At 41.0% G+C, this 16747-nt stretch overlaps 1 protein-coding gene across 7 annotated transcripts in view; it reads right to left on the bottom strand.

Moving 5' to 3' along the window:
• The window catches only part of LOC127001634 (uncharacterized), a 37918-nt gene that overhangs the window by 17981 nt on the left and 3190 nt on the right, over window positions 1-16747 (bottom strand). For 4 of the 7 annotated variants that reach the window (XM_050866529.1, XM_050866530.1, XM_050866531.1 and 1 more), the window contains exons 2-3: window positions 12276-12527; window positions 4053-4298 (exon numbers count right to left, since the gene is read on the bottom strand). The exons of 1 other annotated variant lie outside the window; for it this stretch is intronic. In XM_050866529.1, coding sequence (XP_050722486.1) covers window positions 4053-4298; window positions 12276-12527 — 498 coding nt within the window. The remainder of the gene's footprint in view (window positions 1-4052; window positions 4299-12275; window positions 12528-16747) is intronic. 2 more of the 7 variants (XM_050866533.1, XM_050866532.1) reach the window with 2 other exon arrangements.

Below are 16747 nucleotides of genomic sequence, written 5' to 3'. Positions count from 1 at the left end.
AAGGACAACACACATTAATTTAGTCACAATTACGAGATCTACAGTTCATTAGGAACATTTCCCTAGCTACTTGGCGTCACTGCATGCAACGGAATTTCTTAAAATGTCCCTTTTCTCTACAAAATATTAACCAATGTCATCGTTTCACTTTTTTGTTTCTAATGATGACGATGATGTTTTTATACTGGAAAGTTCTTACTTATCCTACAATGATGCTTTCAAATGATCTGTGGTGCAGTAGTAACACAACAGTAACTTCGTAAACTCTATATCCACCCCCACCTGGCAGGGTTACCCATAGAAAGCTCAGGAAATGGTCATCACCATAGGCCTGAGGAGGTGCGGAGTGGTGTGTTTAACTGTGTCACCAGTCCTGCCGCAGTTTGCGCCACACCCCCGATTCTTGCCAAGAATTGGGGGGACTTCTTGAAAATCTGATGCACCAGAACAAGAAATGCAAGGATTTTGCAAGATTTGTATAATTCTTGCTCGCTCTGTGGTAATTCTTGATCGCCAATTAACGGCTTAAAGTTGTAGTGCCTGTTGCGCCTACCGCCAATGCAGTTGGAGGAATAAGGCCAAGTGTTATACTAGCTTGAGACCCTATTCCCATTGTTTTCCACTCTGAGCGCTCTCGTCTTGCGGCAAACAACAGGAACCCACGCTCACCTCTCTCTTTTTTTTTTCTTTTCTTACGTCACGGCCTATTGCGCTGGTAGGCTTCTTCCCGATGGATCCTGATTGTCGGTCCAAGGCTTCTTTCCGGTGGGTCCTGATGGTCGGCCCAGCCCGTTCTGGTGCAGGCGAGTGTTTATAGTGGTGCCATCTTTCATTGGCTCATGCTGCCCTCCTGGAGCTCATCTTTGATCCTAGAATCTAGAGTCCGGGTTGATAGGTGGTCTTCTGAACAGCATGTGGGTAGTTTTAAGGCACTCGGCGGCGGTTGAAAAATCCCAGCTTGGTGGCACCGGTCGGGGTTTGAACTCGCGTCCTCCTCAACGCGGGGCCGTCTCGCTCTCCGTGCAGCCACCGCCTCCCCATCTTTGGCTCATACAAACTGGATGCTCGTACGCCAAGTCATTGCTCGTAAACCAAGGCATTTTTAGTGATTTTCTTTTGCTCGTAAATCAAAACACTCGTAAACTAAGGCACTCGTAAACCAAGGTTTGACTGTATTACGCAAATTCATTGGGTGGCAAAGTTACTTCTTAAGGGGAGGTGCCGCCTAGCATTAGTGGAGGGTACATTCATTTTATTTCAATTGTTCTAAGGTATTTTTTCTTTGAAGACTTAGGTAAATGCAATAAGATCTGCATGTATCAGCATAATAGCATTCGTGCTTCTGTAGGAAAAAAAATTACAAACGAAATTTATTACATGTAATAAGAGCAGAGCTAAAAATGTTAATGGGGGCCAGCATGTTCGCTCTATATGTACGCTATTGGGTAATTTTACTCATAACACCACTAGTTAAAAATTGTCCATTCAATTTTTTAATACGTCTCACCATTTTGTGTGTCCCATAATTCTATCACTTTTTTTTACGTTCAATAAATCATATCAGCAGTGTTTTCTTGTTTATAAAAAAATCAGACGGACATTTTTTTTATCATTCACTCGTCTTTCAGCAGATATTTGATTTTTTTTATTATGTTCACAACTAATGGAGTTATTATTCTCCAAAGTACAAAAAATGCACTTTCAAGATTTTGGCTATTTTGTGTATAGATCCAGTTAGTGTACAAAATTGTGTCTTTTAGAGGATTTTACAGTGATAAAAAACAACTTAGATACCTTTGTAGTTGTATTTATGAATGACAATGACTGATGTAAAAGATAATAATCATAATGGGCACCTGTGTGTGTGTGTGTGTGTGTGTGTGTGTGTGTGTGTGTGTGTATTTACCAAGTTGTGAAATACAGGAAAAGAGCTGTACTAGGCTCGTGCTGTCCCGTCTCCATAACGCTTATTATCCAGTTTGGCTTTAAATTCATGAATCGTTTTTGCACACACAGTCTCCTTGTCAAGTCCGTTCCATGTTGTTATGCTTCTGTATGGAAAACTGTATTTCTTGATGTCTCTCCTACAGTCGCTCTTCTTCAATTTTTTACCATTGCCTCTTGTCACACTTCTGTCACATTCCACTTGGTCTTCCCTGTCCAATTTCTCCAATCCCTCTTGTATCCTGTACAATGCTATTAGGTCCCCTCTCTCTCTTCTGCTCTCCAGTGTTGTTAGTCCCAATTTCTCCAGTCTTTTTTCATAAGTATGTTCTCTCAGAGTTTCTGGGAATTTAGTCGCTGCTCTTTGTATTCTTTCCAACTTTCTAATTTCTTTCTTCAATCTAAGTGAACACGGATCAAACAACAGATAAACATGGACCCTCTTCACATACGCAGACAAGCACACAGACTTACACTTATGTACAAGATCACAAACACTCACATTGACATTGACCCACAAACATACCTACACAACGCAAACAGTCAATGTACTCGTAACACACACGTCCATAAACACCAAACATATCACACTAACACTGACGCATACAAGCACTCATACTTTACATGCACCATACATGACTGGAACAGCCTCCCTCAACAGATTTTAGACTGCGGTACAATACTCATTCAAAAAACAAATACATACTCACTTGTCACCACAACACACCAACACTAACAATTACACTTGATTCACTTCCCTCCCCTGCACACTCGGCTCCCCCGTCCCCCCAACAGCCAACAAATATGTGTGTTATGCACCTGTACAGGTGCCCTGCGCATCATTAATCCAGATCCAGATCCACTAATGCTGCATATTCCAGTCTTGGACGTATCATCAATGTTATTAGTTTCTTCACCATTTCTTCATCTAAATATGTAAATGCTACTTTTATGTTTCTAAGAAGATTGTATGTTTCCCCAGTTATACGGTCTATATGTTTTCCAAAAGATAACTTGTCTGTTATGATCACTCCCAGATCTTTTTCTTCAGTTTTTTTCATGATTCTTTCATTACTCAGACTAGTTCCCCAATATTTGTCTACTGCTCTTACCAAACTCCATCATGCTACACTTCTCTGCACTGAATGTCATTTCCCATTTGCGTGACCATGTGTGTGTGTGTGTGTGTGTGTGTGTGTGTGTGTGTGTGTGCACTAGATATCTCCTGGGCTGTAGTGTTCTGTGGATGCCTCCTGTTGCCTCTTCTTCGTTACTTTTTTATTTTGGGCTTCTCCTTTTCTTTTCCTGAGCTTCAAAACCTGCCAAAGTACAAGTGGACCTCTGAGGAGCGCTCGTGATGCACTAAGTGACTGATTGACTGATTCACTCAACCACACCCTCCGAGGCTTGCTGGCTGCCACTAGAATTTTGCTAGATGTATGATGACACACTTTTCGTAAAAAAATGGGGAAAAATCGGACAAAAGAAGGCAAAATGAAACATATATGAGTTTTCTACAGAAAACGGAGGTTTCTGCAGGTAGGGGACCGCAAAATTAGTAATACAAATCAATTTATTTGAAAGGGAAAGAATTGTCATACAGCTGCCAAACTTTCACAGGAAAGATGTGACATGTTCAGTTCTTTTATGGAATAACTTTTAAAATTGGGCTGAAAGTGAAAAATACCCATTTTTGGCAGCGCCTCCCCTTAATGTGAATGAAGTCGTCAGAGGATACTTGAGTTAATTTGGAATGTACTATGTATACTCAAAATAACATGTATATTAGGTAAAAACACCTGTACAAGTGCAATATGACCCACACCACCACGACAATTTAATGTAAACTTTCATCACACTTGGCATTTAATTCAGCAGCTGTACACTTGAGAGTACTAATCCCTCCCACTCACAGTTTTAGTATGTGTACTAATACTTCTACTCATGTACATGTGCATGGAAGCACATGCAAATATTTTGAGGAAATGTTTGCAAGCACACAGACTCGTGAAAATCTAGTAGTCACTAAATGAAAGAAAATAACAAAATGTGAAATGGGAGGAATTAGTAAATTCAAGTGTACAATTGCAAATCAAATTACTTCTTACCTGTTAGTGGGGGATTGAGGGATTTGGCCTTTTCCTCAAACAGCATGACCTTCTTCACAGAGTTATTGTGTCCTCTGCTGTAGAGGATGGGGTTCTCAACCAGCCACTTACTAAGCTGAGCCTCCACCTCTTTCTCAAGGATAACAAGCGAACTCTGCTTCTTGTTGCTCCTGGATCTCCCCTTGCCCCAGCCTTGACTTCTCTCCTCCTCCTCCTCCTCTTCATCCTCTGTGTCTTGCTGGTCGGCTGGAAGGAATTCCTCCTCAATTATGTTCAGTACTTTTGTATACTCATCTGATAAATGGAGAATGTGGGTGGTGGTGGAGCAGTGGTGATCATTTGTATATATCAGGAACATTATAGGTGCCAGCAAAAGCCTTGAAGGACCCATCTCCTTACTGCCCTAAATTCTGACTTCTTGTCCTCTACAACTGTCCTCATCTGTCAATCTGCTGTCCACTTCCTTGCTAGCAGCAGATGGAGCATTGATACCTGACCTTCCTCTAACTTCACCTACATAACATTCACAAAGATAAGTCCTAGGTGGTGGGTAGGCAGTAGAGAAAGACATGCATCACCATCAGCACAGAGAGTTTTGGTGGCACGAGGACAAAATAAACGTTGCATATGAGGCAGCGGGGTTCTGCACTACACAAAGATCTTGCATCTGACAAGTTCAAATCTAATGAATTCGCATGTAACAACACTGTTGGACCTCTACCCATATTCATATCTAATGAGGAAGTTTCAAATTTAACCAAAAACTCTCACACGCACAATTCAAAACAGCTGCCACCTTTGCCAAGTGCGTGACATTGCTGGCCTCCACTCTCAACCTTATACCGCCTCTCCCCAGTCTCCTACGTCAGTCCTCACCATAAATATGTAGCCGTGCTGCTTTAATTGGCCTCAATTCCCATCAAGCGTGCATTTGGTGCTATGCCTCGTGTGAAGTCGGTCCAACACTCATGTAACGGGTAAGTTGTGGCAAATCTTAACCCTTTATGGTCTGCATTAAGTTCCCACAAACAAAAAAATAATCATTGGTTTTTTTTAGTTCCCTTTGCATCCCAGAATGCAAAAATGGCCTTGTATTTTACATTTTCCTGTAAATAAAAAAAAAATCCAAACGTGCCTTTTTCGATCATCTGAGCATACGACAGGCCTTTGAAATATGACAAAAATAAGTTATTCTTACATACCAAGCTCTATTTTGCCTGAATGCGAAGATTGCCGATCTTTTATGGGAAAATAATTTAGGAACATTAAAAATTATTATAGTGTATGTAGTTTGTTATATTTTATTATGATATTTAATTGAAAAAATATTAATTTTCACAAATAAATGCCATGTAAATAGAACTTGTAACCTTTTAGACACCTGTGTACAATGTTTCTTTTCAATTACATGTTAAATCAGTTCAATATGCATGTAAGAAATAACAACAAAACAAAACAAAATCCCTCTTCACATCTTATACCTGTGTAGAAACAAATGAAACCAAACTAAATGAAATTTTTGATTGGTCCAGAATCCAAGTAATATAATATTTTCCTCAAAGAACTTGCCCAGGTGCATGGCTACAACAGTAGAGTCTCTATTTACTCCTACCCTTGTATTATCTTGCTTTTTCCTTGTATTTCACTCCCCTCTCATGTCACCTCACACATATCACTCTGAATTTTCATGTGGCGGGGTTTGCACCCCATGAAACTCCAAGAAGCAACTATTTTCACGGCCAATACACAAGTAGAGTTGACACTTCAGGCACCATGTGACGGGTGAGGACTTACACCCTGGCATTTTGCACCTTCCTCTTTTCTTCAGATTTATAGGAAAATGCCCAACCTGGTCATGCCTGACTGACTTACTAGGAATTGCCTTGGTGTTGTGGCCTCTCTGTTTCTTCTCAGCTTGCCTTTCATGAACTGTAGCTGAGGGTCTACCTCTCTTCTTACCTACCAGTGGCTTGTTCTGCAAACGCAGGCATTGGGAGAGAACTAGTTTGAAATCATGCAGTATCAAAGGCTTACTAGTGCCGCCAAAAGCTGCGAGATCCCGTCTGTACAGCAACCAAGCATTGGCTATTGCCACATCAAAGAAATGGAAAAACAGCCGATGATACCACTTCTTTGATCTGAAGAACATCCTATAGAAAGCAACAAGGGAATCCATTTTATCAACACCTCCCATATTAGCATTGTAATGCTTGATAAGAGCAGGACATCCTACCTCAGCTTTCTGTGTTGTGGATACACTTTTGTTCCAGCGTTCAATAGTTGTGACGGGTTGAGCTGATCCTAGTGTAGACATCACTGTACATATATTATTATCATTCCACCTCACAACCCTTACAGCGCCTGCACATGTGCTAATCTTTCCTTCGTATTCTACAAAAGATGACTTTCCCTTAGATTTCAGGTCCTTATCTGAAATCAACTTCAGCCCAGCAAGTCTGTTACTGCGAACAGTCCCCATACACAATATACCTCTGTTGAACATTTCACAAAATAGAGGAATTGTTGAAAACAAATTGTCCATGAAAAGCCTGCAATTCTTATTGGAAGGAATGACAGATGCCAATTTACAAACAATATTGGCACTTGACTTTAGGTCAGGGAATCCATCAACTTTCTGTGTTGCGCCAGTGCATACTTCAAAATTATGCACAATCCCAAAAGAATCAGCTAATGTCCAGACTTTGAATCCCCAAGGGTTGGGCTTTCCCTTTATGTAGTAACGAGGTCCTCGACTACCTTTGTAGGGAACCATCATCTCGTCTACACAAACATTCTTACTCACAGGAATCTTATTGAACTTTTCTTTCAGATGGTCCAAATAAGGCCTGACCTTATACAATTTATCATACTGAGGTGAATCTCTTTCAGGCATTTCTGTGTTATCTTTTTAATTCTTTCCCACCTGTTGCGTGACATGAAATCTGATACTGCTTTTATATTAGCCTCAGGACACCAATACCTACGAGAATGATTAACTTTTACCACACTCATGTATATGCAGAGCCCCAGAAATACTTCCAGCTCTTCAACTGTAAGTTTTAATGGCTTACTTGAGTCTCCCTGTAATGCATAGCGATTGCTCTCAGTGCATATAAGAGACAGTAAATCATTATCAAAGAACATCCTCAAATAGTCAATAGGCTCTAGTACTCTTCCCTCATTAGGCAAACATCCTAGCCAGTCTGGAATGGGCCTTTCATTATTTTCCTCAGGGTTACATACTGTCCATGTTATTAAACTTTTCAAATTTTTGTATGTCTGCTCCTCCACCTCCTCCTCTTCTTCCTCCATTTCCTCCTCCTCCACCTCTCCTCTCTGCTGATCAACAGGTAATGTAGGCCTTGTTACTTTGGTGGAAACCTGTGCTTTAATTCTGTTACATCCAGATGTAACATCTGTACCAATAGCTACTCCACTACTGGTATCATCTAGATCAAGAGTGATGTTACTTATGACTGAATCAGGTAAAGCTGTTGACAGAGTTACGGTCATCCTGGAAGGTCCTGGTAACACCTCAGAGGAAGGTCCTGGTAACACTTCAGAGGAAGTTCCTGGTTCTGCTGACTTGGCTGACAACTCTGGTAAAAGGGTTCTCCTCCTAGAACGTCCCATGACGACACGGTCTTCATCTGTAAAAGAAAAGAAAAATAAACAAAGTTACCAGGAGTGAGGCATCATAACTAGGAAGATATAAGGGTTATACCTCCCTTATAATGTAATAATAATAATAATAATAATAATAATAATAATAATAATAATAATTACTATTTCCCATCACATTATATAGTTATTCCTAAGCATTTTACTACATTCAGTCCAAAAATAAATGTTTCGGTAGAGATATTATCCTAAAAAGTTAACTGAGAACTGGAAGACAGAAACTTACCTTCACAATCTATCATCAGATCATGCCTCAGTACTTCATCGTCATCTTTTGAAGGTAAATATTCATCCTCACTATCTTCTGCAGAAATATCAGACACCTCAGAATCTGATTGAGGCTCCTCTCTAATGACAAACCCCTTCACTCCCTTGGGTGTTAGGGGAGCCTTCTTTCCATAAAAATTGAAGGTTTGCATAGGCCCTGGAAGAAATAAATTACATTAGAAACTATGCAATAACTGGTATTCTTTATTGAAACAAGTTTATGGCAGATATCAAGCAAGATGTGCATTTTATGTAGTATTGTTATGTGAAATCAAGGTGCAACCATGTGTTACTTTTCAAAAGTTGGACTCAGATCACCGAAAACGACACGTTTCACAAAAAAAATTGACATAGGTCTTGTGCCCAGTGTACCGAAAAAGATACATTAAAACTTTCATACGTAATTACTCTAAATAACACTTTCAAACACTTTTAACCCTAGAACGCTAACCATGGGTATGAGGTACCCGAAGCGAATGACGTCATTGCCATTGTGTATGGTTCCGGTGCTCTGAGGGTACCCACCTCCTCAGTAGCTTCATGTGCCCGCTTGACAGTGTAGGGGAAGGTCACGTTGTCTCGCTCTCTCTGCTCACCTTTGTTGTAGGCCTACATTCGGGTGCGGCATACCCATGGTTGGTGATACAGGGTGTTGTACATGTCCCTAGGATATTGTTTACGTACTTTTTTAGTGATCACCTGTGCAGTGGATCACAGGACCTGGGAGGCCATACAAGAAGTTTGGAAGCCATCGGATGATAATTTTTTTTATGAATTTTTTTTTTTTAATCTTTGAACATTTTTCCTATTTTTAGTAACATTTTTCAGTACCTGATTTTCATACCAAAACAATACGTTTTTCAGTTCTTCTTAATGTTAAGTCAAGATACAAAGTTTGAAGTCCCTTCATGTAACTTTATTCCATTAAAACTTTACATTTAATTTTATTTATTTTTTTTTCAAAATCGGGTATGATGTACCCATGGTTAGTAGTGGTGTGACTTTTTCTAAGGTTAGTGTTCTATCACTTCACATCTTCTTTATACATCATTAATGGAAATGAAGGACAAGAGACAGTGAATCGTGATGATGAAAACATAGAATCTTCTTGGTGACATTCCTAATGACTTTTGAATTTGTTGAGAGGGAAAAAAAAAGTGCAAATGAAGAGATAACAAAACGCAGGGAGGCATTAATAGAGGCAGTGCAGTGCGAGAAGAGGGAGGAGGGAGGAGGAGCAGCCCAGTAGTCTCCCTTCCCGCCTCAGATACCACCTTTCGTCTTACCTCTTGCACCTCATTCATCAATCACTATGTAAATTTTCTTATCACTATGTATGACAAATTAATGCCGATAAGTGACATTACTTGCATAATGAGTGAAAGGAAGGTCAAAATAGGGACTCAATTCAATTTCTGTTACTTAGTGTGGTGATGATGCAGAATACCGAGACTTGTGCCAGACTCTTTGAACCCACCATTACCTTTTATCACTCGTAAGGTGTGAGATCTTAGTGTAGTTTGGAGGGTAAGGCAGATGTGAATGATCCACATTTTCTTTGTTAGTGGCAGTGTGATGGATGAAGGGGGATAAGAATAGAGGTAGGAGAGGGAGAAGAGTGGTTGTTGGAAATCAGCCAACTGATACCTCGTATGAATAAAAATGGAACTGGAAAAAAATATTGCAGTGAATGTTGGCATTCATTTAAGGTGAAGGGTAGCAATATGAAATCTTCATTGTGTGAAATTGTGTAGAATGGGAAAGGAGAAAAGAACTGATAATACTACTGAATGGTTAGCCTAAATAAACTGATTTAACCCTGGTAAGGTAACGTGAAATTTTCGTCACAATTCAGGTAACGTGGTTGCAAATGTGTTACCATGACTTTGGAGCTTCATAGCTCAGCAGCCATTGAGCAGAATGTTACCATTTTTGGTGTGAATACTCTTACATCTATCTGCTACAATACCAAAAGGCAATAAATGAAACTCAATCGAAACTTACTTGTTTTATTGACACTAATGTAAAGAAAATCATAAAAAAAAATATATTTACTGTTAACCCCAAAGGGTGGGTTCCAGACACAAGGTTGACGGGTGTGAAGGGTTGTGGCAAAGAAAGAAGGTCTTGAGCTACATTTCAAGCCCTGGTTGAGTGCCGTTGGGCCAATACTGACGAATCTGAAAAGAAAAGTTTGTCAGTCTAAAAAAAAAATGACGTAAATTCAAAATTGTTTTAGGAGTAATAAATATTTATGCATCTAAATGAAATTTAGTATGAATATTCTACAGTCATCTAAAAACATGCTAAAAAAAACAAAAAATAATTTTGAAAAATTTAAATTAGTGAAAAATCCATTTTACTGAGTACATCCGTAAGACTGCCGTTATTATTATATTATTGAAATTGTGCATGATTATAGCTACAACCATACTAAATACGACAATAATATGTTTGGGACACTTACCAGCCATCGTGGCACGTCTGGCACATGCACACGAGATGGGCAGGGCAGGTGGCTTTGTGGCACCTGACGCACAACATCCGGGTCCTGGCTGTTGATGACCTGGGGCACATGCGGCATCGCTGGTGCTTTTCTGCTTTCGTGGGAGGTTCGTCTGGTGGTTGAGGACCTTCAATAGCCCCAAAGACAGTCTCAATAAGGGACGACAGCTCCCGTGGCAGGAAACTCCATTCCTGGTGGAGTCTCTTGTGGGCCCATGGACGACAAAGCTCAATTGCAAGTTCAAGGTCGAACTGCCTCCGTATCACAGAACGGTTTTGTGGACTATGCTGATACACAATGTAGGAATTGTTTAGCACCAAATTCACAATTCCATAGAACATGCAGAAAGGCCATCTCCTCGTCTTTCGACTGACAGACACAGCACCGCACAACTTACTTTGCTGGTTTATTGGGGATAAACATGCAGAACACACATCATCCCCTGAAGGCGAGGAGCTGTTTGTCAACAGTCAGGTGAGGCCCCGGGCAGTAGTTGCTGATGCAGTACCAAATCACAGTGTCCCAAAGGACACGAATATGGGTAAATCGATCCACTTTCAATCGATGTCTTCTTGTGGCACTGTCATCAAACCAAAGGCACCTCAGAATGAAGGCAAAGCGTCATTCACTCATTGTACTCCTGTAGAAGGGGTAGCCATACACCTGGGACCACATTTCCACTGTTGCTAAATGGTTGTCCTTCCTCACCCCACTCATGATAAGGATGCCAAGGAAGGCCTTGAGTTCCATAAGTTCAAGGTCTTTGAACGTGGCCTTGAACTTTTCTCGTAGAACCTGCATCTTATCATTCGTGTGTAGGCACACTTCAGCCAGCATTGAGTCGTCCAAAAACAAGAACAACACTTCTCCAGGAATCTTGGCACCTTCGGTAATCACTGTGGGGGTGCCTTCCTCTATGTTGGTCTTCACGATACTCAGCAACCGTGGGTTTGGGTCCCTGTGCCACACTGTCTTGTCTTTGGCCCTCAATCGCTCGACATCAAGTTTCTTGATCGGTGAGTCTTCTTCAGGATGCAGCTGCCCTCTTTTCCTCTTCCTACTCCATACCTTGGAAGGACTGAGGGAACTTGTCCTTGAAGCTGTGGACGTGGAAGGCACTGACACTGGCAAAATCACAGGGGCCTCATCGAAGGTGAGAGGGACGGTTGGGAGAGCATCGTCTACCACTCCTGGGCTGTATGCCTCCTCCTCCTCCCACGTCCCGGCGTCGTGCAGGTCACCTGGATGGCATCCACTTCAATAGTGAAGTCTGGTGGTTCATCAATGTCACTGTCAGAGTCCCCTTCATCAAACAGCTGGGTCTGTTCCTGCATCAAACCCTGATGTGACATAATTTCTGGGGGGGGGGAGGGGGGTTAAAAAAAAACAATGGGCAAAAAGGCACAATGTGGCATCACCAAATCCAACATGGTGACTCGAGTGGGTAGCTACACTATGTACAATGCTTACCAGGTAACGCGGTAATGGAAAAGCAACCAGAAACAATTTGATGTCCAAAAACGCTATGATGGAGTATGATATGGAGTGTCGCATGTCTTGCCTTCATAGAAGCACGGTGTAGACTAAATGTTGCCGGGTAAATTATGAGCCTCATGCCACCCGCACGCTGCGCAAATGAGAAAAGGTGGTTTTGTGCTGCGTCCCGGTTGTCAATACGCTACCGCGTTACCTTACCAGGGTTTTAAAGAGATAAAATAAGAAATTTACAGTTGAAATTTTGTATCACAAAAGGTAGAAAATGTACTTACTCCAATCCGTGGAAACCACTGTTTCGCAATACTGAGGCTCATTCTTCACCTCAAGCCTTTGCATTTTAGCCCCTTGGGCAGCCTCAGGAGGGCAAGAGTGAGAAAGGGACCTCTTCTCACCCCGCCTGGCAGTCATTTCAGACTCCTCAGTCTCTAAGGGCTCCTCCTTCATGTCGAGAGCTTCTTCTTTAATCCAAATAGGTCCCTCTTCTAACTTCAGGTCCAGCCAATTTCCATTATCACTTAAATCACCTGTTGTGGAAAAAGTAACCTGATCAATACCTGATATAGTAGACCCTCTATACGGCACATTTCTTTTAAGGATTTCCTAATAACGTGGTTACTCTCCATATATTGCGCATTAAATTAGGGGAGTAATAAAAACACTCCGTGGAGCAGTGAGGCCAGTATATATAAAAAAAACAATCAATGATCTTTTCTTTCTTAATGCTACTGCACCTATATTCTACTCTACATGCCACATTTGTATGTCCTGTTAGTTTGTAAGGTAAACTCATTCTTCATGGTCCAGCATTTTCTTCCCAAAATTCTGAATCTCTTCTTCAGTTTCCTCTGTATTTTATTTTCTCCCTTCTTTGTACACCTCCAGTTCTTGTCTCCTCGCTCTCTCTCCCTCGTCTGCTTCTTACATTTATAAATTTCCTCTGTGACCTTCCTCTGACCACCTTTTTCTGTGCAATCTCCCCATGGCCCCCTCCTTTTCCTGCTCATTCCTTCACTCTCTATTCAGTGCCTTTCTTGCCTTAATCTCTTTTATATCTCTATTAAACCATGGAGGTTCTGACTCTTTGCTTCCCTTCTTTGGCCTTTCTTATGTTAATGTTTTAGTCTTTTTCTGCTACCGATTTCATTATCCTTTTCTTCTTTTCCATACCCATTTCCTCCTTCCTTGTGGACTGCCCTTGTCAGTTGAATCCTCAGTATCATTTACCGTGCCAGGAAAAATGACCTAAAAATATGGATTTTTAGGGAAATTTCACTTAATTTTGGGAAGCCCATATTTCAGTCAATTTATCAGTCATTTATTTTTTGGTTAGTTTAGGTTGTTAGGTTAAACTCATGGGGTGAGGCTCCTTCTGTTAGGTTAGATAAGGTTATGCTGTTATATTAGATAAGGGTATGTTAGCTTAGGTTAGATTAAACTGGAGGGGTCAAAGCCTCCCTTGTTAGGTTGGATTATGTTATCTTATGTTGGATTATGTTGGGCTAGATTAGGGTAAATATTTTCTTTATTGCCACATTTATTTTTGGTTATTTTTTCCCCATTTGGTATTTTTTAAGCTCTTTTAACCCGGCAACTGTGCATTTAGTATCTTTGGACAGCTCCTGGGTGCGCAATAAATGGCAAAAAAAATCAACTTGCTGGAAATTTTTTTAAAGTCTTATAAAACCCCACCAAACGATGTCATCATGTCATCATCATCATCATTTCGATTAACATCAGTTTTCACTCTTCCTGACCGGTTGGATACTTTATGGCTCTCCTCCATTCTACTCTGTCTTCTGCCCGATGCTCATCCAATCCCATCAATGCCAAGTCTACCAACTGGTCTCCTTCTTTCTACCTCCAATCTCTCCAAAACTCCCAGCACTGTTTCCTACCCTGCTCTCTTTATATGTCCAAACCATCGAAGTCTTTCCCTTCTGAGCACTGTTTCCAGGTCCTCTACTCCATATCTGTTAGCTACATCTGCACTGGACACCCTGTCTTGCCACCTGATCCCCACCATATACCTCAGCATTCTGCGATCACTTGCTCTCAATACCTCTATCAATTTTCTAGTTAGAGCCCATGTTTCTGCTCCATACAACTTCACTGATCTAATACACACTTGGTACACCACTGCTCTGCTCTTTGGAGGGATGCTACGATTCACAAGTAGACTAGCCACCTCCCTCCACTTTAACCACGCTGCAGCCACTCTCGCTCTCCACTCCCGCCTCACAGTCCAGAACATCTCCCAAATAACAGAAATGTTCTACCTCATCCAGCTTTCCTCCATTCACCTCTAGTTCATCCCTCTCAGTTTCTTGCCCTTGCTGTCCCATTACACAAGCTGGGCATGGAAAATTCTGCACTCCTCATACATTTCTGAGGCCTGAGCATCTATGGTGGCACCACTGCCTGCAATATGTGCACAAGACTGAATTTACACCTACTCCCTTTCCACAGTATCCATATGGATATTTTCCTTATTTAATCTTTTCTCTTGCTTCTTTTCCAGTCACCATGTACTTTGTTTTTCCATATTAATTTTCAAACCCCTCTCCTCCATTCCTTCCTTCCATTTATTAAACTTTTCATTTACTTCTTCTGCTGTATCTGCATTTACTACTAGGTATCTGCATACAGCAGCTCCCATGGTGCCTCTCCTATTGCTTCCTTTGTTGCCTCCTCCATTACTGTTATAAACAAGAGCGGGCTAAGGGCAGAGCCCTGGTGAACCCCCTCTCAAATTTTGAACTCATCTGATGTTCCCACCACTATTTTCATCCTCGATTTTGTACCTTCATATAGTCTCATCCCCAATTCAACCAATCTTTCTGGTACCCTTTGCCTTCTCAATGCCTATCTTATAATTTCCCTTGGTACTGTCAAATGCTTTCTCTAGATCTACAAAAACATTATACAATCTCCTCCTCTTCTCTATAAACCTTTCCTGAAGCCCTCTCATAGTATATATTACTTCAGTTGTTGATCTCCCAGGGTCAAAGCCAAACTGACATTTATCAATTCTTATTATCCTTCTCAGCCTCTTCTCCAGGACTTTTTCATATACCTTCATGCCATGCTCCAGTAACCTTATCCCCCTATAGTTACCACATTTCAAAGCATCTCCTTTCCCTTTAAAAATGGGTATAGTGTAGCTTCCTTTCCAGTCTTCTGGGTATCTCTCCCTTTTTTCATACATTGTTCAACAATTGTCAATTCCACCACTCCTTCCTTTCCTGCTGCTTTTATTAAATCTACTGTTAGCCTTGTAGGTCCTGCTGCTCTACCATTTTTCATTTCCTTTAGTGTTTCTTTTACTTCCTCTTCCGTATTTTTTTCTTGTGGGCCTTCTACTTTTCCAGTTTCATTTATCGTATATTCCTTTTCCTCATTTAAGGGGGTACGCGACACCTGGGGGGGGGTCAAAATATAGCATTTTGCAAAACTGGGTTAAAAACGTTCTTATACCATCTAGAAATAACCCCTGATCGATATTTTCCTCGTAGCGCAAATTTTAAATGTCTGGTGTGTGTTTAAATGGACCGAGTTAAAGGTTAAATGTTGTCTCTTTTTTAATCGCAGAAAATCTAAAATCAATCAGATTTACGTGAAAAATGCAGGGAATGTTGATTGTACAAGTAGCTAGGGACCTATGATTAGATATTGTTGATAGGGTAAAGGTGATAGGAGTATTAAGAGGTAAAAGTGACAAAAAAACACGATTTTACGCAATATTCAACGAACATAATAAAAGAAATACCATTATGCCTTTCTATATGGGAAACTTTCTTAACAGTTCACTGAAATATTTACTCCATCTTTCCAATATCTTTTCTCCCCCTCGACCCCCAATGCTACCCAGGGGGGGCAACACCCCAATGTGTATGATGCACCGGTAAAACTAGAGAAGTGCAACAGTATGTGAGACCTTGGATAGGTTATTATTCTCATGGGGGTAATATTGGAGGCGCCTGCTTGTCATAGCTTGATGCGCCCATGAAGCACCAAATAAGCGCACCCCATGTGACACGCCCATGTCACTGTTCAAATCTGGTGCAATTAAAGACAATACGTTTAGGAAACTTTACTTAGTTTCGGGACTAGGGATTTTACCTGATTTTAAGGAAATTTTTGAGGCCCATATTTCAGTCAATTTCCCTTCTGATACCCAAAACCCACATTCCCCATAGGTTTCCAGGCTCTCACTATAACGCTCTCTAAGCTGTTGAGTGATAAGTGTACAGCACATCCCATGTGACACGCTCGTGTTACAATTCCCATTTGGTGGTATGAAAGGCTTCTATTTTGGGTTATTTGACGGCGCAATGTGCCTCCTGAGGTATACCATTAAAGAGTTTAAATAGTCGGCTAACACTTACCAAGAGGTGTAGTAGAATAATACTTTGAGGAGAATAAAGAAGAGTTGAGTGTAGATGTACCATCCACTCCCTTCCACCAAGGCGGCACATGGAAGACTGAGAGTGAGAGACTGCTATGTGGCAGCCTTGCAGCGATACACTCCGCGTAGTAATGTTTCAAGAATATAGTCGCTTAAAATTATAAAATAGAAATACTTGAGCCATTACTTGCCTTAATATAGAGAAGAAAATAACGTAGAACTCGTAAAGACCGTTTTATATCCGAAATCGTAATGATCCATGCGCATTCTCTTACGAACTAGTTTGTATGGTGCACTGCAAGGCAATTATGAGGCTCAGTTTGTCTATAGAGCCCCAAG

This window comes from Eriocheir sinensis, chromosome 21 (assembly GCF_024679095.1).
Source record: "Eriocheir sinensis breed Jianghai 21 chromosome 21, ASM2467909v1, whole genome shotgun sequence".
In the NCBI taxonomy this organism is placed as follows: Eukaryota; Metazoa; Arthropoda; class Malacostraca; order Decapoda; family Varunidae; genus Eriocheir; species Eriocheir sinensis.
The sequence above is the reverse complement of the archived record's forward strand: the minus strand, read 5'-3'. Positions and strand labels throughout refer to the sequence as shown.